Source organism: Chiroxiphia lanceolata, chromosome 2, assembly GCF_009829145.1.
Source record: "Chiroxiphia lanceolata isolate bChiLan1 chromosome 2, bChiLan1.pri, whole genome shotgun sequence".
NCBI lineage: Eukaryota > Metazoa > Chordata > Aves > Passeriformes > Pipridae > Chiroxiphia > Chiroxiphia lanceolata.
Window position 1 is genome coordinate 8,695,196 of NC_045638.1, and position 25,639 is coordinate 8,720,834.

At 39.6% G+C, this 25,639-nt stretch overlaps 2 protein-coding genes across 2 annotated transcripts in view; one reads left to right on the forward strand and one right to left on the reverse strand.

The window, feature by feature from the left end:
• The window catches only part of OTC (ornithine carbamoyltransferase), a 34,844-nt gene extending 26,994 nt beyond the window's left edge, over window positions 1-7,850 (reverse strand). Inside the window, exon 1 of the mRNA XM_032677970.1 lies at window positions 7,621-7,850. Coding sequence (XP_032533861.1) covers window positions 7,621-7,850 — 230 coding nt within the window. The remainder of the gene's footprint in view (window positions 1-7,620) is intronic.
• RPGR (retinitis pigmentosa GTPase regulator) overlaps window positions 7,835-25,639 on the forward strand; it is a 53,843-nt gene continuing 36,038 nt past the window's right edge. Inside the window, exons 1-6 of the mRNA XM_032678972.1 lie at window positions 7,835-7,888; window positions 10,067-10,192; window positions 17,309-17,401; window positions 19,370-19,432; window positions 21,092-21,250; window positions 22,729-22,878. Coding sequence (XP_032534863.1) covers window positions 7,849-7,888; window positions 10,067-10,192; window positions 17,309-17,401; window positions 19,370-19,432; window positions 21,092-21,250; window positions 22,729-22,878 — 631 coding nt within the window. The 5' untranslated portion in view covers window positions 7,835-7,848. The remainder of the gene's footprint in view (window positions 7,889-10,066; window positions 10,193-17,308; window positions 17,402-19,369; window positions 19,433-21,091; window positions 21,251-22,728; window positions 22,879-25,639) is intronic.

Below are 25,639 nucleotides of genomic sequence, written 5' to 3' on the forward strand. Positions count from 1 at the left end.
TAGTCCTTCTTGTAGCACACAGGAGATATTCGGGGCATGTGCAGTGTGTTTATTCTGTGTATTCTGGTCTCCAGCCAGGTTTACAACTTCTGAATCACATGAAATTGGACGCTGATAATCACCCAGAGAAGTTACATGATCAAATTTCCTCTAGCTTAGATGAGGCATCTTAATGAAAGTCACATCCAAGCCCATGTTTCCACAGGCCTTATTAAGATTAATAAGGCAGAGTGGCAGCTTAGCCCTTTCTCTGGCATTGTACTTACAGCCTCCTTAACACTACACAGCCTGCACTGTACTTTTGGTTTGGATGAGTGTGAGCTAAACATGTCTTTTTAATTAAAGGCAGCATTTTTTAGGCTGATCTAATGGAATGGAGATCAAAACAATGCAAATAAGTGGATTGAGTACAGTTATTACTTTTGTGTTACAAGTAGGCTTCCCCACAGCTCGCCATTGAGACTGGGCTTAGTGACAGCACCTGCCAATTGCCAAGCCCTGGAGTCCACAGCTAGGAAAATTCAGGGGGAAAAAGATTTCTGTTCATTCTTCTGTTAATTTCAATGAATAAAGTTCTTGGCAGTGGATAGGCCTGTTATAATTTCTAAAGATTTTGTGTTCATATATTAGTTAAATCGGGGGGGGAAGTTTTTTCAGCAGAATTTTGTGGCATAGACTCCAACTGAAACTGGAGGAAGAGAGCAGCTCTTAAAGGAATGGTACCACACATTAGTACTCTCTGTTTGACATCACAGTAAAAGCTGCATGAATTTTCAAATAAAGCAGTAGAATTCCTTCTTAAACTTGAGATGTCTAAATGCTGTGTATTTTCCTTCTGGACACCTTAAAAGTACATTAGATACACATTATACCACTGCCATTATTAAGAGGATTTTTCACAGTGAAAAGAAATACATGTAAAAGCAGAAACATGGAGAATATATGAAGAAGTATCCCATGCATGTGCCCTGTAGATTAATATTGCTGGAATTCAGTATATGCTGTTATTTATCAGGGCAATGTGCTCCAGACATTATACAGACTTCCAGAGGATCCACCACTAAGCTGAGCAGAAAACACTGTGAAGATTCCCATCAGTGTGCACCATCAGAATCTGGTCTCTGCACAGGTCCCCAAACTGCAGGAGTGCTGGGCTTTTCTCTAATACCATGCAGATAAACAAGTGGATTTCTTTTTTCCTAATTTTAGAGTAATGTTGTCTGTGTATTTTCCAAGAGTGTCTCTGAAAATTGATTCTGAAGTGAAATACAATGTAAAGTCTGTGTGTGACTTAAGTAATAAATATTTGTGGCAGTGCCATTTAAAATAATGTACATTTCAAAGACAGAAAGACCTCTCTACATAGTGTTACAACAGTTGGGAAAATAAAGTTATATGTTTGTTATAAGTGTTATCCTTCTGTCCCCATGCTTGCTTCCAACCTGAGGCAAACAACTTATAATCAGTTAGGAAGCATGCAGATGTGCCCTTTTTTTTTTTAATTTGAATTGAGTTTTACAGATCTAGCAAAATTATATCCTGTACTTCAATGTTCAAATCTGCAGTATAGAATATACCTGGCATTATAAGAAAGGCTGGGGATTCTTGGGTCAGGTAGTTTCCACTATAGCATGAAAAAGAGCCCACTAAGATAAGCCACTGAAATCCAGTCTAGAAGACCAAGGCTTTTAGCTGATATTCAAGTAATTGGCTCTAAATTAATTGTGTATATTCTGAAGGAAATCAGTGACTTTATTACTATTATTTTTCAGAACAGGAATATGTTGTTCTATCCAGTTTGGGGGAACAAAAATAGACTTGTCCTATTTTGAAATCTGTGATTGCTTGCTGCTTGGTTACCCTGCTCTCCTTTGCTGCATTGTCTCCAGAGCAGCTTTGGTGTTGCTGCTTGTATTTCTAATTGCAACCTATGATTCCTTCCAGTGACTTACAGATTGTCTGAGCTCAATCTGCCAAGCAAGAATTTCTGTTCATTGGTCTTGTTTCAACACTTGGCATGACTGAGAAATATTCACCACTAATTTCTGCGCTGGTAGACAGTAGAGCACTAAAACTGGTTACCCAGAGTGGAAATATCATCCTTGAGGATTTTCAAGATGTGGCTAAGTAAAGACATAGCTGATCTCATATGCTGTTTGATAGGCTATGGACTAGAGTTCTGCTCCTGCCATGTATGTTCCCATGATGATTCTGTTTTATTGCCATGACCTTCAAGAAATGTGTTCTCCTCCCTGCTTTCCATATCCTCTGAGAGAGAGGTAGAAGTGGACAAATAAATTCCAGAGAAGAAGCGTATACCAAAGTTAAAATGTAACAGGCAAATTGCAAGGTCAAGCAGTTTTAGTTTCTTGCTTTCTGAGCAGGGACAACAGTAACTTTGGCCTCAGCACAGACTGAGAGATACAAGGTTATCCTGCAGTACCAACTACAATGTGCTTAGCTAGTAATGCTCACAGCCAGTGGTGATAGCTCATGTCAGCATTATGTTATGTTAAAAACCCCTAAAAACACCAAACAATATTATGTGGGGAACATAACAAATTGTATTACTTCCTTGGAAAACCAGCTTCACTGCAGTTGTTCTCCAAACTTGCTTTTCTATCATCTCTGCTAACCAGAGGAAGTTCCCACCCATTGCCAGCAGTGAAAATCAATAATTCATAAAATAGATTATCACCCAGGCTTCAGGACCTCTTTGAAATTGGAGCAAACAAATAACATGACTTGGAAAGCATTTGTTTTTCATCTAACGCAATGGAGAAAGGCTGAATAAAAAGTACTTATTGCATAGTAGGATTCCTGGGAACACGAAACTCCTGTACGTTGTTTTCTAGCATTAATCACTTGTTACATAACCTGTTAATGTTATCCTTATTGACTCTGACCTAAAAACAGAGGAAGATGTGGAATTAAGTTTCAAGTCTAAAATTTTAACCTGATTCTGGAGATGTGATAAGCATAAGAAGTAGCTTGCTAAAACACAGTCAAAAAGGTACTTTTCTGAAGTCACAGGGGACGGGCACAACTATGTGGTTGAGGAAAGAACCCAAAGGCAGGTCACAGAGGTAGGTCTACCTGCTTAACTGTGAACCTTGTATCACATCATGTTTTTCCTGCATGCCTCCAGTGTATACAGAGACAAAAATATACCAAGGCAGAGATTCAGCTTGCAGCTTCAGTGAGAGAATTTCCTCCCGTACCATCCATGATAATTGTCTAAATGAAGAATTTCCAGTTATTTATTCACATAGTTATTGGTTACAGTACCTACAGTGTACACTGACCTCGAGAAGAAACATTCCTTCCTGAACTTGCTGCTAAATCGCACAGAAAGTATTAATGGTATTCCACAAACCCTAAAAGGGATAATTCTCCAGTCTCCCAAAGTCACAGAGCTTGCTGTCTTGAGGGGCAAAATGGCACTAAAAATGCAGGGCAAAAAATGCAACATCTTTCTCTGAAACACTCGCTCCTTCACAGGATTCAGCTGGTTTTGTCTCCAGGTTTCTGACCAAATGTCACAGAACACCAGATAAAATCAAAGGACAAGCTTACCAGAACTGTCGCAGCAGCTGCTTCCTGGTCCCTGTTACTTTTGCAATGCTGACAAAGCTCCTCACATTAAACAGCATCTTCATTTGTATTAAGACTTACTTAAAGTCCCACAAAGTTGGGAGAAAGAAAGGAGTATGAAGCAGAGAGCAAGCTGTGTTACTGTGCAAATGAGGGAAAGCCAAGAATCAAGGTCTTCACTCTGGCTGTCCCAGACAGGGATGGGCCAGGTAGGGGCTGACCCTGAAACCCTTCCTTGGTCAAACCCTACAGATACAGAGATTTCTCACAGAGCCCATTGCACCACTTGCAGTTTGTGCTCTTCTGCCCATCATATCACACCTGTGTCAATACCATTTCATAGCTATTTTGTGTTTGTTAAATATTTGTACAGGAGCACATGCTAGTAGAAAAATGCAAAGGAAGACTTTCAGGATGCAGCACTAGCAGGGCAGCTCCCCTAGGGATGGGACTGTGTCCATGGGGGCTCCTCATCTCTAGCACAGCCCAGGCAGGGACTGATGGCCCTGCACTGAGCCAAAAGGAGGGTTCTGGATCCCAGGATGTGGACCTGGGTAGGGCATAAAGGCTTATTTGTGCCCTCAGGGCCCTGGCAAGAATGGAGAACAGCTACATTAAAATTGTACATTTTCCTGGGGGTTTTTTTTGGATGAAGTTTTCAGCTGTGCTATGGTAGAGTTAAACAGCCCTCAGTGGGGCCCAGAAACTGAAATTTTGCAGCCTGCTTACCTCCTTATACTAAACTACTTGCTATATAATCTGAAGTTGGTCAATTGCTAAATACAAAAGGGATTTCATTTAAATTTCTACTTTCAAATATAATTGTCAGACAAGACTTTATGCCACCTGCACTGTAGGTGGTTTTGAAATATGACCATTACTTTCTCATTTCCTCATTACTTTCTCATTTCCTCCTCTGTGTAAGAGGAGGTATACTAGTGTAAATCAAGGTGATGGTGTATCTGTCAGAGAGAGTGATATGTTGAAATTGCAATGTGAAGAACATATAATTAAAACATGCAGAAGAAAAGGTCTGACTTCCCCAGAAAGAGAGACAGCTGTGAAAAAGTCGTGCAGGGTGATAGCTCCTCGAGGGATTTGTTCAGGACCCCTCACGCCAAACCAACCCTGAGATGCCTGGAAAATGCAGCAGTTACCATGGGAAATGTCAGGCAGAAGCAAAATCCAACAGAAATTAATAAGAAGGAAATGAAATAGAAGAAAGAGAAGAAAGCTGGGCCATGGTTTCCCTCCTGGTTTTCCTCCTCAAATAACTCCCACGACCTTCAAGCCCAGCCCCTGCAGGCTGTACATGTTCTGTTAGCGACACCCAGGAGAAAAAACAGCAGAGAAAGGAAATGTGGCCAAGGTGCCAAGGCCTCCAGTCTCATTTTACAGTCCAACAGGGAGGGAATAGTGCTAGTGCTCCTTTTTCAGATCACCCCTTGTATTGAGTCTGGCTGAGATGGAGTTCATTTTCCCCACAGCAGCCCTCACAGTGCTGTGCTTTGCTGTGTTGTGTTGATAATAGAGAGAGTTTTTTGGCTACTGCTGAGCAGTGCTGGCACAGCATCAGTGCTGTTACTTGAATTTCCCCCCCATTAGGAGGTTGGGGGTGGGCAAGATCTTGGGAGGGGACATAACTAGGACAACTAGCACTACATCCTTGTACAGGGACTGCCCGATCCAGTTACCACATGGACCAATTTCCTTGTCAGCTCCTGTGAGCAAGTGTTGCATCCCACTCCTAAGAGGAAGGGACCACCCAAGCTTTATGGATGCCTGTGGTCAGAAAGGAATATGACGTTCATATAGTCATCTAATGTAATGAACAGAAGGCCTTCTTCCTCTCTGAGCTTGCAGGAGACTGACCCTTGACACCTCCTTTCTTGAGGGCAAGCAGCAGTCAGGGTAGGCAAAGCATTCATACATCAGTGGCTGCGGGGCAGTACACCAAGAGTGCCCATGCTGCTTCCTTTTGGAAACACCTTGGGAAGGCAGTGTCTTTCCACAGCTCATTTTCTTCCCAACCTCCCACCCTGAGGAAGGGCCAGGCCTTGGTGCTTTTCTTTTGGAGAGCGGGGCTGCAGCAGCTGGGGTACCTCTGAGAGTGAGTAGCTCCCAACCTGCTGCACCTCGCTGTGCCCACAGCAAGATCATCTTCCAGCAATACATGTCTGCTTGGACACTTGGGGCAACAGGGCATTACCGGACTCCTGTCAGCACAGCTTCTGCTTCATCCACATGCAGTGGTCATCCAAACCCAAAAGCAAATGCCCACTCCATAAACAGTCTTTCCCACTTATCCTGCATGCAGTGGTGGCCAGTGAAGACTTCTGTCCTTCACCCATCATTCCTTGTTCAAAGACCTCCTTACCAGCTCAGCCATCCTACCAGCAGAGATACATTTGTCCAACTTTGTGAGGTGGCTCCCATCTCTCCCAACTACATGCTGATCTTCAAAGAGGATCTCACAGCCCCAGAAACCAAAACCCTGCTTCAGACACCTTCTTTCTACGAATCTTGCTCATTGTTTCATAACCTATTTATATTCTTGGCAATCACACTATCTGGTAACTACAATCTCAGTCATCACTTTGTAGAACAATGTTTGTTCAGTTTTATTTTAAACAGCTTTTGATGGATATCTCCTCCCTTCAGACTTAGGAGAAGCAGTTAGGGCAGAAAACATCAGAAGGATATTTGGGTTCAAAGAGATGAAATCCCTGCCTCATGTAGGAGCAAAAATCAAGCACTTTCTTTTTCCTTCTGAAAATGTGGCCACTCCTCTTTGTGTGTAGTTATATGGATACATCATCTTATGCACAAACTACTCTATTGATTAAACTCTGCATAAAACAAGCCTGAAATTGGTTGTCCAGGCTGCCTGCTGCAGTCCCTGTTGCAGTACATCATCCTGAAAACAAGACCTTTGTCTTTCAGCAAGGGATGACCTGGTGTATCAGAAATACATGGGAATAGCAAGAAAATAGAACTCCATAAATGACCATAGATTTTTTTGGTAGGAGGGAAAAGCTCCACTGGGAGTTTGGGACTACACATGAAATATGGTTAAAAGTGTACAAGCCTCTGGATTTTTTTCAGTGGGATCTGGAACTGCCCTACCCAGAATCACTGGGTGGGTGATTGAATCTTGTGCACTTGTTCAGAAGACTTTACACAAACATTCTGGTGAAAGAGATCATCAAACAGAGGAAATTTGTCTTTTAGAACCACAGAATCACAGTGTTGACAAAACAAAGTTTCAGAGCTATGTTCTGCTCCCCCAGCTGAGGCAGGGCAGCTTCACCAATCACTCAGCAAACAAACAGCTGAGCCAGGAGCCTGGCAAAGCAGGGAGCTCGAGACAGAGCCCCAGCGAGAGATGGCTCCTTTGGGAGCTGCAGGCACAGTCAGACTACAAAGCAGGAGGACATAAATGATGTCCAGCATGTAGGGGTGCTGCCAAGAAAGCAAACTTCTGATAGAGCTAACACTTGCAAGGGGCCTTCAAGGAGGGTGATTCTTATAATTGAATCACAAAATGACTCAGGTTGGAAGGGATGTTAAAGCTCATCTAGTTCCACCCTCCTGCCGTGGGCAGGAACATCTTCCACTAGACCAGGTGGTTCAGGGTCCTGCCTGGCCTTGAACACTTCCAGGGATGGGGCATCTACAGCTTCTCTGAGCAACTTTTTCCAGTGCCTCAATACCCTCATGGTAAAAAATTTCTTCCATATATCCAATCTAAACCAACCCTCTTTCAGTCTGAAGCCATTGCCTCCTGTCCTATCACTACAATTCCCCGAAAGAACGGTGTAGCCAGGTGGGGTTCAGCCTCTTTCTCCCAGGCAGTCAGTGACAGGACAGGAGGAGATAGTGTTAAGCTGTGCCAAGGGGAGTTTAGTTTTGACATTAGGGAGAATTTATCCACATACAGGGTGATTAAACATTGGAACGGGCTGCCCAGGGAGGCGGTGGAGTCACCGTCCCCGGAGGTGTTTAATAAAAGACTGGACGTGTCACTCAGTGCCATGGTCTGGTTGACACGGTGGTGTTCGGCCACAGGCTGGACTCGATGATCTCAGAGGGCTTTTCCAGCCTAATCGATTGTGATTCCGTCGCTTGCTCAGCGCCGGCTCCGGGCCCAGGCCGCTCCGGGGCGGGCTCTGAGGGCGCGGTGCCGCCCCCCCTCCGGCCGCCAGGCGGCGCTGCCCCCGCCGGCCCCGCCCGGCCCGGCCTCCTCGGGCCGCCATGGCCGCGCCCGCCGCGGGGGACGAGCTGCCCGTGCCCGGTGAGTGCGGCCGGTCCCGCGGGGCCCGGCTGGGGGGACTCGGCCGCCCGTGTCCATGCCCGCCCCCGCCGCTCTGCCCCGGCTCGCCCCGGCTGCGGGCGGCGGGCGGCGGGCGGGGCCGGGGCCGTCAGGCGTGTGGGGAGAGGCGCGTCCGCTGCCGTCAGAGATCGGCGCGGCGGGGGCAGGGGGGCAGCGCCGGGCACCAGGGGGGCTCCGTTAATACCGAGAATTAATAATTAGTCTGTGTCGTGGTTTGCCCCGAGGCGATGTTCAAACATTCGCTCGTTGCCCGGGGCAGCAAGCGACTCGTTTATCTCCCGTGGTATTTACTGTTACGAGTTGATGGGGTTCGGTTTCCAAGCGGATGGCTTCACAGCACATCACAGAATAGGTCGGGCTGGGAGAGACCACAGCAGGTCATCTGCTGCAAACCCCCTGCTCCACCGGGGTCATCCCAGAGCACGTGGCACAGGATTGCGTCCAGACGGTTCTGGAATATTTCCAATGAGGGAGACTCCACACCCTCTCTGGGCAACCTGTTCCAGTGCTTGGTCACTGCACAGCAAAGCAGTTCTTCCTCCTATTCACATGGAACTTCCTGGACATCAGTTTCTGCCTGTTGCCTCTTGTCCTGTTGCTGGGCACCACTGAGCAGAGCCTGGTCCATCCTCTGACACCCCCCCCATTTAGCTATTTATAAACATTGATGAGGTCCCCTCTCGGTTGTCTCTTCTCGAGGCTGAACAGGTCCAAATCCCTCAGTCTGTCATTATAAGAGAGATCCTTATGTCCCCCAGTCATCCTTGTTACCCTCCACTGGACCGACTCCAGGACCTCGATGCCTCTATTTTAATGAGGAGCCCTGTATTTTAATGAGGACACAGTAGTTGTGTCCAGTTTTGAAATGCTGTGGCTTAGTTATGAAATGAACAAAATACAGAGGACGTTTGTAAGTTTGACAGCTTTTTGTATGCAGTGATGAAGAATATACTTATGTTTTCATGTTAACCCTGCTGAAGAGAAAAGAAATGAACCACAGAGCTCTATGGCACAAATGCCAAATGTTCAGATGTGCTGCATGGCTGTCTGGCTGGAGATTAAAACATAAACCAGAGTTTTCAGATGACTTTTAGTATGTCTGTGGTTGTAGGTGTGTCTAGATAAAATAAAGAATAACTCAACTCTTTTTTAAAAATTTTGAGTTTGCTTGCACAAAGCTTGTTGAGCAAGTGAGGTAATAAATACAATTTATACGTATCTGCTGCATCTGATCCATTATATAACGTCTTTGGAAATAGGGGAAACTTTTGCACAAAATAATTACTTCTAAATGATATGAAATTTACAGTTTAAGAGAGAACTTAAACTGGGTTCTAGAGCTGCGGTGTATGTTATTGATGAGGTTGTTTTCATTGAAATTTATTCCATTAAGATGTCTCCATGTAATTTTCAGAAGCAGTCTACTGTTACTATGTGTATTTGTTAACATTTGTTACATGTTAACAAAAAATTTACAGGCTTTGACATTTTAAAATAGTAGGTCTACCTGTCCTTTGCCACGTTTTCTGTGTGGCTTTTGGCAAATTATTTAGCTTGTAAGTCCATTCATTATTATGTAGAATTAGTATTTTCTGTGTCAAGCCACATGCTTAACCAAAAGCTGAATGAATAGTTAACATTCTGTATTTTGAAACAACATTGCTGACGCTTTTGAAAGTGGGAAGAATTAAGAAAACCAGACAGATTACAAGAGCAGAAGAGCTGCCTGGACTTTATTTTAGGTGGTTTTGTTAGAGTTTCTTTGATTGTGGTCTTATCACAGAATCACAGAATGGCTGGTGTTGGAAGGAACTTCTGGAGATCATTTAGTCCACCCCACTTGCTAAAGCAGGGTCACCTGGAAGAGGTTACACAGGATTGTGTCCAGGCAGATGGAGACTCCACAGCCTCTTTGGGCAACCTGTCCCAGTGCTCTGTCACCCTCACAGTTAAGAGGTTCTTCCTCATGTTCAGGTGAAACAACTGTTGTACCAACCCATGTTTTGAAGGCTGAGAGAAGAAAGAAGAGAAATACAGGAAAATAAAGTGTTCAGTTAATTTGATAGAACGTAGCTATTTCAAAATATATGAGGCAAAATTTGCTTTCACTAAAATTGACATTATATTTTTGTGTTTTAGAATCAGGTGCTGTTTTCACATTTGGGAGAAGCAAATTTGCAGAAGATGTTCCTAGCAAGTTCTGGTTCAAAAATGACAAGCCTGTACTTATATCATGTGGAGATGAACATACTGCTATTATTACAGGTCAGTATTGGAAATGGAGCATGTAGAATCATAGAATTGTTTAGTTTGGAAAAGACCTTTAAGATCATCAAGCCCAGCCATTAAACCAACACTCCACCACTTCCATGGGCTGCCTGTTCCACTGCTTGACAACTGTTTCAGTGAAGAAATTTACCCCAATATCCAATTTAAACCTTCTCTGGCACAACCTGAGGCTGTTTCCTCTCATCCTGGTACTTGTTACCTGGGAGAAGAGACTGACCCCCACCTGGCTACAGCCTCCTTTCAGGTAGTTGTAGAGAGCCATAAGGTCTCCCCTGAGCTGCTTTTTCTCCAGGCTGAACAACCCCAGCTTCCTCAGCTGCTCCTCACAGGACATGTGCTCCACACCCTTCACCAGCCTCACTGTCCTTCTTTGGACACCCTGCAGAACTTCAAGGGCTTTCTTGTAGGAAAGGTGATCCATATGATAATGGGTTATGTATTTGGACAGCTTTGAAAGTTAGGAATTTTATTTGAATCCTGAGGTAATAAATGAGTTTGTGGAGAGGAGAGGGGACTGTTCTGTGGGAACTGTTGGATGCCTTTAGAGTTCCCATGAGGTTACTCCAGGTCTTCACAAGACATGCCCAAGAACTGTCTTGAACGAGTTTATAATAACTGAATGTATCACAGGATTTAAAGTAGGTATGACTTTGTTCAGGTTGAATGTATCTTGTGAATCTGACAGTGTTTAGTCTGTTAGATATATTGTATCATAGAAGTAACAGTATCTGCTGAACACCCTCAAGAAGTTCACTAGAAATCTGCTTGAAACAAGAGATACAATTGTATCTCTGAGATGAAGGTTTGAATTACCGATAACTGTTAGATGAAAATAACCCTTGAAAAAGCAACTCAATAAACTTCAGAAAATCCTACAAAAAAGAGAAGTAAATGGAAAAAACATTCAAAGAAACTCTGATGTAATACAGTGAGTGTTATTAATGTTTATTTTAGTATCCTTGAAATGATGGAGACAGTACAGATTAAAAAATTTGATCATTTTATTCTACATGAAAGGGATTACTGTTCTGTTGGTGAGCATGTGTGTCAATTGTGTTGACAATCTACTGCTGATAGATAATAAGACTTTGTTGTTATAAAATTTATATGTGTGTTTTCAGAAATTTTTAAATTGGAATGTAGTTATTCCTCATCAATAGCCAATTGGTCATTGCTTATTAAATAGTTTCTTGAGTGTTTCTTGCAATGTTTGAAAGCAGCATTGAAGATGCTGGATTTTTAGAAAGAACTCTTCCAGACATGATAGAAAAGACTTCAGAATTCATGGACTGCAGGACATCTTGAGGTGAAATTACACAATTAATTTTTCAAGCCTAACTTCATAGAAGACAAATTATACATTAATAGTTTATTTTGAACAAAACTTTACACTTTTTCTTGGATTGAACCAGTAATATTCAACTGCCTGTTGCATAAAATTAATCCAGATGTAACCTGGGGCACTGTGATATTTTCCTTTTGAATTTTATTCTTGTATGTGTTTTTATGTGCCCATACCCAGTTTGAAGTAACACTGGTGTAGTTTTCTGTTTAAAGTAGTTGATTTAAGTTACCTCCTAGCATGTGCCTGTGCCAGCACTGTTACCCTAATCAATCACTCTAATAGTGACCACTTAGATAAAGCTTTTGAAGAAGTCATCTTACATAGATTTGCATGCAGCACCAGTCCTCTACTGTCTTCCCTTTTCCCTATTGTTTTAATATATGTTTCAAAAATGTCTCTTTAGCTCTCCTTAGCTGTTGTAGTGAGCAGATACATCTCCAGGGAAGCTTCTAGATAATCGGCTCCTTATTTTCTCAAAGCTTTTGAGAAGAAGGAACTACAGAAGCATGAGTAAAAAGCTTTTTAGGTACCAAAATGTTTTCTGGGTCATTGTAAAGTAGAGGGAAAAGTGAGGGTAAAGTATGGATCAAAGACGAGCAAAGGTAGAGAAACCACAAGAGTCATATGAAAAAAGTGAAGAAGGGGAAGAGAAAACCGTTGTCCCTCATTTGTTCTTCACACCTGTGCATGCCCATGTGCACCTCACGTTTCTGCTGTTAGATGGAGGTGGATGATACAGTGGAATTACAGCCCTTGGTGACTGACACTGAACTGCAGTAACACCTGGAATAAACACTCCAGAGGTGCGTGCCAATACTGAGTTTACTGAGAAGGGTACAGGCCCTGTGGGAAACCAGGAGCTTCTTCAGCTGAACCTGGCCTGGAAGAGATAAAAAACATCACCGAGGAAGGAAAAGTGTCTCAAGCAGGTGTGTGTTAATGCATGCTTCATTTTATTCTCAGTCTTTATTTACAGGTCACAAAATTCTCCCTCTTTTTTTTCCACACCTTGGAAGAGGGAGTGGGACCTATATTTGTAGGGTTCCATAGAAATATGAGGTAGGTTCAAATCTGATAGAGATGTATCAATATGACACTAACATGTCTCAACAATCATAAGTAAAACAATCACACAAACTGATACAAGACATTCCTTTATGCTGAATTTGGGCAGGAGAGACAGGTATATCTAGCACTGAGTCTTGACTGAATACTAATGAATATAATGTACAAGAACTAGTATTTAACATTCAAACAAAATATTCAGAACCTTTCAAATACTTCTTTCATCTAATCCAGCATCAATATTCCTGTTTGACTTCTATGAAGAAAAGTGTTAAGTAAATATAAAGCACTCTGTTTTTTGGCTTTCTATGTCAGGAGTCAAGAGTCCAAAATTTTATTTACATACTCTGGCTGTATGTTGGAATAGAGAGAACTAGTGATAGTTACTTGCTGGCTTTGAGTTGACTTGCTCAGTTAGTTGAAGAAACGTTTCTTTCTCCAGTTTTGGAGTTTGAAATTTGTGTTTCTTTATTCATTTGCTGTCTACTATTAGCATAAACATCATTGAAGTGTTCAAGTGGGAATTTTTTAAAGCAGTGGTCTTCTTTAGGTCTGTAACACAAGTCATGAGTAGTACATCTTCAAGCATCACTTGTAACATGTTTAATAGTGATTCTTGCCCCATTTCTATACTTTTTGGCCCAGGACTACTGACAGTCCATTCCCTGCATCTTCTATAACTCCAGGCTTTGTAAAGCAATTTATTCAGCCTCTTGGGAGCTGGTGTGAAGAAGTGATGATACATATACTTTTAAGAATCTCTTTCCAATACCTGTCTATTAATTGTCCTTCTGACAGAACTTTTAAGTTAACAATTGTCTTATTGTTTATTTGCCTTGACTAGAGTATCCTAGGCAGCTTGCCCACATTTGATCAGAGACTGATCCTGTTCACAGGGGGGAAAATGGTGATGAACGAAGACACATTTTGTGAACTCAGTGCTCTGGAGAGAATTGAAACCCCAGTGCAAGAGGGTAGAAGGAAAGAAAGAAGTATCAATTTTGAAAGTAGGCGTGGAAAGAGGTGCATGTGGAACCACAAGAAGATAGTATACTCATCATTTTGGGTTTTGAAAGGCATTAAACCTTCAACAAGAGACCTTGGAATCTCTCCAGGTCTTTTGACACTGTATTTCTTCTCCTGTTTCTGCTTACCACCACATGGCAGAGTATCTTTTGCATCAACTGCAAGGGGAGAATGAGAAAAGATTAGTACACATTTGTGTTGATGCACTATTTTTGTTTGTGTGATGATAAATGTCCTAAGCATGACTATTCTTGTTGCTCAATAAAGTTTTTATTTTGAGAATATCATGACTTGCCTAACAAAACTGATGTCATTCCTGTTTTTCTGAGAACTATTTGAGTTGTATATGGATTTTAAATTAATTGTTAACATAGTTTATTCACAAAATAGCATAAAAACCCCCTACAAAATTTAAAAAAAAAAGCACAAAAAAATCATGGTGCCTGGCATATATTTTGGACTCTGTCCAAAATATTACCTTTTATGTTTTGTTTAGATATAGTTTCTCAATAGAATCTTGTAGTAAATGCTCAAAGTCTGTTCATGGTCTCCCCATCTTATTTCTCTCCCACATTAATATAATTAGAGAAAGCAAAGGGGGGAATATGTAACACATACCTTTAAGCACAGGTGATAGGAATACTTGGCAGCCCGCTCTGATGAAGCATATGGGATTTCAGCTGGTATTTCCCAGCTGCCAAGTGAGTGCCTTTAGTAGCACTTCATGACCCCAAGGAGCACATGACTGATGGGGTTCCCAGGAATGTGATAGCAGCTACTCATGGAAATGTACTGGTTAGGAGACACTCTCCTCCTGAAGTCTCTCTGTTCGTAGGGATGTAAGTGTCTTGTGGCTTCCCTAGAAGCCCTGAATTGATGTTGGTGAGACATCTGCTGGTGTACCTGCCCCTGCATACATACTTTGGAGAAACACTCCAGTTTTGCGTCAGGATTAAGATGGAAACTGATGTTGGAAGTGAGTTTTCATCACCAAAAAAGTCTGAGTAGTCCTTTTTGTTATATCCTGCTGTTTCCTGTCTGCTCAGAGTCATAGTCTTACTCTTCTTGACCTTTCTTGTGCCAGCCATTCCAGCTGGCAGATGGCCACAATCTCTGGATGAGAGCACCCAAGTGGAAGCAAAAAAACCAAGAACCATCTTAATTTACAAAGTTTTGGAATATGGTCCTTGCCTTTTTGTCTGCTGTTGGATTAATTCTCACTTCAGTGCATCTGTGGTGATGACTGGAGTTATCTCAGTGTGCAGTATGAAAACAGTGCCTTTTGCATGCAACATTATGTCATATCCCTTGGCCAGTTTAGATTGCATCATATCTGTTCCAAAACCTGATTTGCTGTACAGACCCAGAAATGTTGCTTCATTACAGGCATTTGTTTAGGTTTCTCACCACTGTTGTTTAATCAGCTTTGTGAATTACAGAATATTCTGAGTTGGAAGAAATGGGCAAGGATCATCAAGTCCAGCTCTTAAATGAATGGCCCATACAGAGGGATTGAATGTGTGGCCTTGGCATTATTAGCACCAAGTATTAACCAACTGAGCTAATCTCAGGTTCCTCTGTAGTGCCTCTTAGTTTTCATTCAATGTCTGAATTACCTGCCTCCCAGATTTTTTATTTTCTGTTATACTACTAGGAAGCCTAAAATTATAAAAGGCTGTCACTCAGTTGTAAAAAAATGTAAAAAAAATTCCTCTCATCTATTAAGCCTCTTGACTTACAAAGCAATGCCTGAGAATTTAAAGACTCGTATAAGAAACAGCAGATTATAGGATGAAAAGCATGACCTGTTTGAATTTTGCATGGATAAAAGAGAATGTGCTTAAATTGAATTAGGGCAGCTTGGCATCATACTCCCACAGAAGTACTGCTGTCTTATAAAAGCAGTTAGCAAGTATAAAGCAAGGATACAAGAAACCAGTACCAATATAGGACGGATGCCATTTGCTAATAAAAGTTTTTTCTGTTAAGGTGTATTTGCTCTCAGTGACAGACAGCTCTGCCTGTGTTTTGACGTGATTGCATTATAAAAATTGAGATGGTGATATAAATGCTATTAGTAGAATGCTGTGAGTGCAGACTTGACCTCAGACCTCTTTCCCTTCCAGTGTTCTTGGAAAGACATAATATTGACACATAGCCCCATGTGCCAAAAATTGTCAAATCTAGCAGTTTGATTGGGACTTTAGATAGCAATTATTGTTAATGGTTGGTGGGGTGGGTTTATTTGCTTGTTTTTAGTTTTTTTAAAATTATGCAGTTATACTTAAGAAAATAAATGGATTAGAATAATATTAGAAGATGAATTTTTTGTTATATTTAAAACATTTCAATGTCATATTTCAAAGTCTCTGTAAATCACATTCAGACTTCACGGGAAACCTACACTACTGAAGTTACAGACATAATTTTGGCATTACTATATGGAATTGCTGTTGTGCATTTGTGATCATGTGATAATTGTTGATAGCTAGGGTGACAACATTATGATGGAGTCTTAACTCACAAAGCTCTGCAGTCCTTCACCAAAAGTAAACAAACGCCTTTTATCAGTTGTAGGAGGGTGTTTTTTGGTTGTTTTTGGGTTTTGGGTGTGTGTGTGTTTGTTTGGGTTTTTGTTTTGGTTTTGTTTTGGGGTTTTTGTTTGTTTTGGTTTTTATTTTGACAAATTAGTTTCTATTGTTTTGCAAAGATTTCTGTTGGAACAAGGGTTTTATCTTCCTGTGGGAATTTTAGAGCTTTACAGCAGGTAATAGTTTACAAAATGAAATTAAATGAATTAATTTTAAGGTATTGTCAGTAGTCAGTTTGGACTGTCTAATCTGCATGTCTGATGACAAAATTTTCATCTGTTCATATACCACCCTCAAAAAATTCTGATTATTTAGTTACAACAGTTCATTGTTTGTCATGGTCAAACCTGAAAGTTCAATGACAGGTCTTACAAATTTCTGAAAGACAATTCTAGCATTGCTTCTGTTGAAGATTTGTAACCTAATGCTTTTAGCTTTACAAAACTCCCTGACTGCATGGTGGATTTATGCTTTCTTTTTTTATATGCAGAGTAACAAATTAATACACTTTGTGAACACATCTGAATATTTATCAGAAACTGTATTCCGTAGAAATGCAGCTCTGTAAATCATTTTAAAGGAAAACATTTAGCAGTAAAAAAAATATTCCACCCTAAACAATCAAGCTGAATATTACAAATTTGTGCTTCTATTAGTCATAAACCTGCATTATTCATTCCTGTCTTTGGAATAAAAGATGTGGGTGCTCAGTTAAATGTGCTGTTATTTTATAAAGAGGCCTATAGATACTGTGGTTTCTGAACTGCAGGGTCTGTCCAAGAGTAGAACATGTTGTTTTCTGAAGAGCACTTTATCTGTGTTGTAATTAAAGGAGAGAGTGTTCATTCTGCTTTTTGTCTCCTTCTTACTTAAACAATGCAATTAATGTTTTTGAACTGAAAAATCGCAAGGATATTAACTATTGTTTACACTTAAGTATTGAATTGCCTAGTCTTAAGCCTTACATTAAAAAGGAAATAATTAATAGCACAGTGTGTGAATGACCAGCTTGTCTTGAATGAGGCATTCAAACGTTTGTATGGGTTCTGTCTGTCTCTCTTTCAGGGAAAGGTAAACTATACATGTTCGGCAGTAACGACTGGGGCCAGTTAGGACTGGGATCAAAGAGCACTGTCAACAAACCAACATGTGTTAAAGGTTTGTTTAATTTTTTTGTTGTCTTTTTGAAAGGAGACCCCGGTGAAGAGGTACTTCATAAGGTGCAGTTCCAAAATAACTGATTCTGCCATTTTTACTCATCATTTCTAACATATTACTGCACAAGATCATAAAGTAGCTTAAAAGGATCCCTGATCGATTTTCCATCACTTCCAGATTATGAGTCCTTTTGCATCTGAAGGTTACTTCAGATACATAGAATCCTGTCATTTTTGAGGGCTCTGGTTATATGTAATATTAACCTTTTCTGACAAACCATGTCTTCATTGTTACTGGGAAGACAATAATTAGATATTGGACTCTGCATTGTTGTCCACATGTTAAAAATCAGAGTTCCAACAGCATTGTGTAACCATTGTGTCACTTCTGTCTTAGGAACTTTGTAAATGGAAAAAAATCTATCAGAAACTTTCTACAATTACTACTACATATTTAGCAAGCATAAGAAATGCCCAAGGGGGCATAAATGTTAATACATTTGTATGGAGCAGTAAGATAAATGCCTATATGCTTTTATGTATTGTAAAATAAGTTTTCATTGCACTGTGATCTTCTTGATCTTTCCTGGCTGTTTTTATCTTGTCAAACAAAACTAAGTCAATACTTTTCCCTATCCCCTTACTTATGTCAGGTCAGATCTATCCCATTAACACATTTCTTTTCACCATTAGATGTTTATCTTCAGCCTTTCTACCAGCAGATCGATCTGTTAGCTTATTGTTAAAAACAAATTATCCTGCTTGTTCAAACTCTGTTCTTCCTGATTTAGTTTATTCTACTGTCCTTTATTTGCTCCTGTCTCTATTTCACTTCAGAGGGAGAATGCAGCTACTGTCAGGTTCACATCTTCTGTCAGCTATGTGAGAGATTGATTCTTACCTTGGCTTAAATGGATTGGGTGTCAAGTTTTGTTTTTACTGTCAAATTGCAATGGAGAATAAAAGATGAAGAGAATATGACAGCAATTCAAACCAGACCTGGCATCCATTGAAAAAAGTCACAAGGGGGGTATCTGTCTTCTCTTGGCAATTGGCAGCAGGAGAAAGTCCTTGAGCTTTTCTCACTAGCCTTTGGTCATCACTTGGCTTTGGGAATGGGGTTACAAGGACACATTTCACTTTCTGCTTGGAGCCAAATGGTTGTAACTGGATATTTTCTGAGAAAATATCTCCTGGGATTTGACTAGAGACTAGTGGAATTGGTTATGAAAAATTGCCAACAATACTGTATATAGAGCACATCTCATTAAATACAATTGATAAGACTAAGTGGGAGGCACCCCTGTATTCTTTTTTTCCCACCAAAATAACTCTTGACTCCTCTCACATACATTCCCAGTCTTTCAAAATGACCAGACTGCAGAGAAGTACTTACAATGGTGGGTGGTAACTGAGCTGAAATTGAGACAGGATGGTACATGCAAAAATGTAGGCACTAGTCCAGATAGGGCTGTCCTTAGGAATTGAGTTTAGTGATCAGTAAGAAGGCAGTACAGAGTAAAAGTCTAGCAAAAAAGGGATGCATGCATTAGAAAGGGAGGGTAAGACAAAAGAATGGTATGGTTTTAAAGATTTAAGATAGTGGGGGAAGTATAAGAGGGAGTTAAGAATAGAACTGTAAATGAAAAATGTAGACAACTTTAAACATGCATTTTACCCTGCAACTTGATGTATTCTTTGAGGCATATCCCATAAATGGTAAATTCCAGAAACTGTGGCATTGGGTTGAAGTAAACATTGTCAAATTAACTCGGGTGTCTTAAGTTATTAAGGTCTGATCTGTTTTCTTATCTTGGGGGAATACTGATTTAGTAAGTCATGCCAGGTTCAAACAGGCAAGAAATATTATTAGCATTCAGAGCTCCCTCTAGAACACAGAGCAGGTTGTTGTTGAAACACCTATTGGCTTGTTTATAACTCTTCCCCCCCCTTTCACTTTAATCCATAGCTTTAAAACCAGAAAAACCAAAACTTGCTGTTTGTGGAAGAAATCACACTTTAGTTTACACAGGTATGTAATCTATATTGTATACATATTGAAATAGATTTCTTCCCTTGCTTTCAAGCAAAATCACATTAGGAGCCCCAGGACTGTTGAGGAAGAAAAAATAAATGAAAATGGGACTGCTAAAACTTGGGGGTTTGACATCCAATTCTTAGAATTTTTGATTTATTCTGAGGCAGTAATAATTCTGAGGCATTTATGAACTAATGTTATATAGCAGTTTGCCAGCAATAGACATAGGGAAAAATTTCTTGCTGGCACTTGTGGTGTGGTTAACAATTGTCAGTATTTCATTTAAGCCCTGTAAAGGTATATTATTATTTTTATATACATCTGTTCCCAAATTTACCTTTGACAAGTAATATTTATTAGTGTGAAGTTATATATTTGAGTAAATATAGTAGAACTGCATGTTTTCAAGTCTTCAAATTTTGTTGCATTTTTGTTTAGACAATGTAGTCTGCTATTTCAATGACAAGTTGCTTTATTAAGCTATAAATAAATAAAATGTAAATTTAAACTTAAAAATAAATTTGTAGAGAGACGGTATCCAGAGAATTTATGCAAACTCTTGTTGTGCTTCTATAATTTATGTAACAAAATAGCCATCTTTATGGTTGCAATCCTTTAGCTTTTAGTAATGTTATAAAGAGGATTGTTTGATTATTAGGAATTTTATATACATGGAGATGCTGAGCACTGTAAATAAGACTGTTAGAATAAAAAGAACATTTTAATAACAATGGAGTATGCAAGACTTCACAAGGTAAATATTAGTCACTTTTGGTGTACATATTGGCCAGGTTGTTTGTGGCCAGGTAAGGACCATTTATAAATTGAATGTCAGTTGCTTATCACATTTCTGTCTGGATTTGAGTTAATAATGGGCCTCATCTGTTTCATCATAGATGAACACTTTAGATGTGAAACATACTAAAATTAAAAATATAAATCTTAAAATTCTCTTAAGTTGAAGATATCAGTTGTCAGCACTAACTTTAATTTTAAGATTATGAAACAAAATACATAGTTAATTAAATTGAAAGTTATTTGAATATTAAAGTAAAATATTTCTAATAAAAACCTAACTAAAAATATATTTCATTCACAGTACTCAAAACTATCAAGTTATTAATCTCTTTAATTTATGTACTAATACAGCTCCAGTTTTCTTGTCTGTGACATAATTCACCATTTTCCTTTAATTTTATCTTAAAATATACATTATTTGTGGAAGAAACTGCTTCTGGCTGCCAGGGCTACTGGTAGTAACTTCCTCAGAACTCTTGCAGAAACTTCAAATTATATTTATTTATTAGGTTAGTCTTCAGAATATTCTATTTTGCATTGGCCTTTTTAGCCACCAACGTGCTTGCAACAAACATGGGTAGAGCCCTTCCCAAATCTTCATTCGGGAAGCCTGGCCATGACTTCAGAATATTAAGGAATGCAGACAGTCTAACTACATGTAAGGCTTTTAGGAAGTTCTGATCCAAGTGTGTGCAGGAAGGCCTCCTTGTTAGCTACAAAAGAAACTGCTAATGTCAACTCAGGAGTAATTCAGGACAGTAGACCCAACACTCCTGTGATGTTTTTCCGTTGAAAATTAAATTACTTGCTCCAGTTTCTTCATTCTGCCTGTTACATGTGCTTTTCTGTATGCAGAAAAAGGAAATGTGTATGCTGCTGGAGGTAACAGTGAAGGTCAGCTGGGATTAGGTGACACAGAAGAAAGGACCACATTTCATTTAGTAAGTTTTTTTACCAACCAGCACAAGATCAAGCAGCTAGCAGCTGGATCATACACCTCAGCAGCAGTAACTGGTAAGAGCAACTGCTAATAAAATCTGCTTACATGTGTCCAGCCTGGTGTTCCAGGGAAACGCTTACTCCAGCATTCTGTCTCCATATGTGGATGTATTTTCTATCCTCCCCATCTTCTTTCCTTGGTAACCATAGTCATTTCTTGAAAATGACTTGCCTGTTTTAACACAGTCCGGTAAGGGGTGGCAGTCTTACTAACTTCCTACATTTTTTGTGGAAGTAGACCTTTTCCATGAGCCATGGCCTGCAGTGGGAGCTTGACCTGGACTACAAATCCTTACGAAGGAGAAACAGTATGAAGCCCCTCAAAATGGAAAAAGTCTTCAGTTTATTTCCAGGGAAGCCAGCTACAAAACATGAATCTTGCAAAAACTAAGCATCTCTAATTCCACTTCTTACAGCAACTATTTTGGTCTATTGATGCAATACAGCTACAAAGCTGTGTCGTTCCTTAAAAATACTGAGAGAGTCCAAACCCATCACCTATTTCTCAGGTGGCAAAATTATACCAGCACATTATGTTGAAGTCCACACAGTTATAATACTTTCAGCCATTGGATGGTGGTCCTATATTACCCCGTAATGCACTTTCTCAAAGTGTTGGTGTAAAGCAACTGTTTCTGTACATGTTTAGGATAACCTATTGAGGCTGTAATTTCAGAATGCTAGGCTACTTGTTTGGTTCTTGCTTTTTTATGGTGATTGCTAACATTCTCCTAAGATTTTTAAGACAACTTTGAATGATCTTCCTTCCTAACACTGTCTCAGTAGCACATTTTTTTATTCACAACTTATTTCCCACCGGTAAGAAATATGCAGAGACAAGATCGTTTGTCTTCTAGAAGAGAGTTTTCATGTTGTTTGCTACCTTTTTCTTTGGTGTTTGTTTTTTTTTGGTTTTTTTTTTTTTTACTGCTGCCATTGATCTTTGTGTCAACAGAGGCTGGTTTTAGTTAACCTGCAGCAGGTATTGTGGTAGTTCAAGGAAAGCAAAATTAAGCTAGGCAATATAATCAGGTGTGAAGGGAACTGAAAGATAAGGCATGAATAAGTGGGATGTGTGCCAAAGTCAGGACAGAGAATAAGTTTGGAAGAATAAGAAAGGGGTGACTTGCACCTAGAAATTAGAAGAATGCTTTAAATTCACTGTGATATTTTCATACTGACCTGTGGCAACTGAGTTGTCTTACACACTCAATCTTCCTGTCTCTAAAGGAATGTTATAAACATAGTACTTTCGCTGTTGCTATTTATGGTCTGACATCAGTTGATGAATAAGTGTTCTGTGTCACTTTTGAAAGGCTTAAGGGAAACCTTCTTACTTCAGACTTTGTTACATTGTGCTAAACATAATGTCCCTGGGATGATGACATTTGGTAGTATCATACACAGTTTTTCTGAAACACTCTTCAGAAGGTAGATTAACATTTAATTAGTTTTTGTTTTAAATCTGTTAACTATCTGTGTCTTCATTTTAGAGGATGGGCAGCTTTTTGTGTGGGGTGATAATTCAGAAGGTCAGATTGGCTTGGCCAATGAATCCTGTGTCAGTGTCCCTTGTCGAGTGGATGTTGGAAAACCTGTTTCCTCTGTATCCTGTGGATATTATCACTCTGCCTTGATAACAGGTAAGGGAATGGGAATAGAGGTTAGTGGAGACAGGACAGTGGTTTTCAAATTGTTGCCTGTGTAAAGTCATTTGTTACTTTTAAAACTAGTTGTTATAAACAGCCATGTGACAGAAAGTCATCGATGTAGTTTTATATCACATTGGAGGAAAAACCTGCAGTTAATTTTCTGGATCGTTGTGCAAATGTACATTAGAAAGAATGAGTATCTGCATTAGAAAGAATGAGTATCTTATCACACTTTATTTTCATGAAGGTTGTGACATATATTGTCACATATATTGTTTCAAATATCTAACTTTTCTTGAAATTATTTATTTCTTTGTGATGATCAAATAATAATCTCCCTCTTCTTTAGAAATATAAATATTGATCAGAGTTACTATGTTATGAAGAAAAATTAATCTCATGTGCTAGCAGTGCAAGGTTGTTGTCAAAGTTTGATGTTATGTCTTAAATTTTGAGTTTTGGAGTCAGTTAAACAGGCAGTATACGGTATGAGGAGAAGCACATGCTACAGTGAGCTGTTGTCTGATCTCCAAACCAACCCACCTCTCTTTTCCTTTCCAATTCTCTTCTCCCAACTCTCTGTTAGTTTCCAGAGTGAAGATTTCACTCTTTTTTAAATAATGCCAGCATAGGTGAATTTATCAGCCAGTATTGATGCTGTTATGTATGAGCAGCCATGAATTCCTCTCAGCCATATAGATTTACATTATTAAACTTTACAGTTTGGTCCCCTCAGAGTAATTAAAGATTTCAAAGGATCAATAGTTTTGATTGTAAAGCTTTTAATGGGTACCCAGGAGCTATTCCATCAGATACCTTTCTCAGGTTACTTGATAAATGTTACTTTTCCACATACAATATAATATTGCTCTCAGAGAACATGCTGTTAACAGAATGAGAGCTTGCTATGTTGGACAAATATCAATTAGGTGTTATGCTGGTAGTGTGCAACTTTTATTACAGATCCTTTATTACAGTAAATGAATTAAGTGCCTAGGACTGATGAGGAGCTCAGCACCTATTAGGAAATCTACAGCTTCTGAAACTCAGAATAAATGGGGAAAAAAAGATGCTTACTTGAAGGATATGGTAAGAAGGTGTGTATCCCTGCCTTAGAGCCAAGAGCTGAAGCTCTGAAACTGCAGTGGGATGTCACAAAAGCTCTCTTTAGTAGCAGAGTTGAGGACAAGCATCTAAGAGTAAAGAGAGAACAGTGTGTGCTACCAAGTGCTCTAAGGGAGTGGAAACTTTTTAATGAAAGAGGATGAGAAAAAAGGCTTAGGGTTTCAGCTGGTTAAGAAAAATTGAGTCTCTCAAAATATTAATAGGAAGATGAACTGATTATCACCTGTGAAAATGAGGAGTTGTTGAACCTGTTACTACTTAAACAGGCCTGAATATAAGATGGAAAATCTTAATTTTGATCCTTAATATCTGCAAATCCTGCATGATCTGGGCTTCAGTCTATCTCGCTGAAACTATTGACACACACATGACCTTTTTGTGGTGAAAGTATAGATTTTTTTTATTACTTTCCTTTGGGCCCTTGCGTATAGTTTTATTTGACTGATACTTTAGCTACCATAAAAATTTAGTATTGGACATCCAAGTACTTTTGCTGGTTCGATCTTCTGTTGCAGTAGTGTCAGTGTGTATCCAGTGTTTAACAAACTTTGTGCATTTAATCTGAGTGTACCATGGTCACACAGTGTGTTCTTTGTCAGTTACTCGATACCATACAGTTACTACACTTTGACTTTTAAACATCAAATAATATACTATATTTAATAACGTAACATAGTTGCAGGATGTAAGACCTAATACATGCTATCAGGCTGAATTTATGAGCATGGCACCACATGGTTCCCTTTCTTAATATGTTTATGTTAGGCATAAGGTGTACACTAGCTAAGTAATAACTGTTAGGATCACAGGCGTATCTGGGTTAAAACTAAAAAGTGGTTAATGAGGATACTGGAATACATAGTGTGGACACAGAGTGCCCTCTCCAGGGCAGGATGTTCATTAATAAGAGACTATTGAGTAAAAAAAAAGTGGTAAAGTATGGATACCAGCTTTTTTTTTTTTTAATAAACTAAAATTGTTATTTAAGATTTTTTAGTAGGCTTTTGTCTTGAGGGTGTTTAACTGCTGTTAAACGCAGTGCAATGTCACTCATCTAGTAGTTCCAAGAAGGTTTATCGCCTTTCTCACTTCTGCTTCCTTAGAAGGTCTTCTTTTCAGACAGTAATTCAGCTACTGAATATGTCAGCCACCTGGATTCTACCATGTACACATGGACCTCACTGGTGCCAAAGTAGTTGTAGAATAGAAGAACAGAATATATTCTGAGTATTTTTAATAAAAAAGTATTCCTGAAATTTAGAATTTTATACTCATTTCCATATGCAAATTATGAAAGAGTTCATGTTTGAAAGATGATTGTTCGCTTTCTTTCCTTCTTCTTTGCCTTCTTTAAAGAGTTCCACTGAAAACAAGTTTTTATTGCTTCCAGCCCTCTTCAGGACTTTTTCACAGTATGTTTCCTTTCTCTTTGCAGACTTAGGATGCTGGGTCCCAGTATTTGAGATATGTCTCAAACAAAGCAACATAGAAACAAAGAGCTGGAAGAGTGTAGCAACGATTTTGAGCCCTTTCACAGATCCTTACTTGATGTACCTTTGACCATACTCAGGAGGGACAGTTTTTCAGGAAGCATTAAGCTTGGCAAGGACGTGGAGTTCATTTGTCC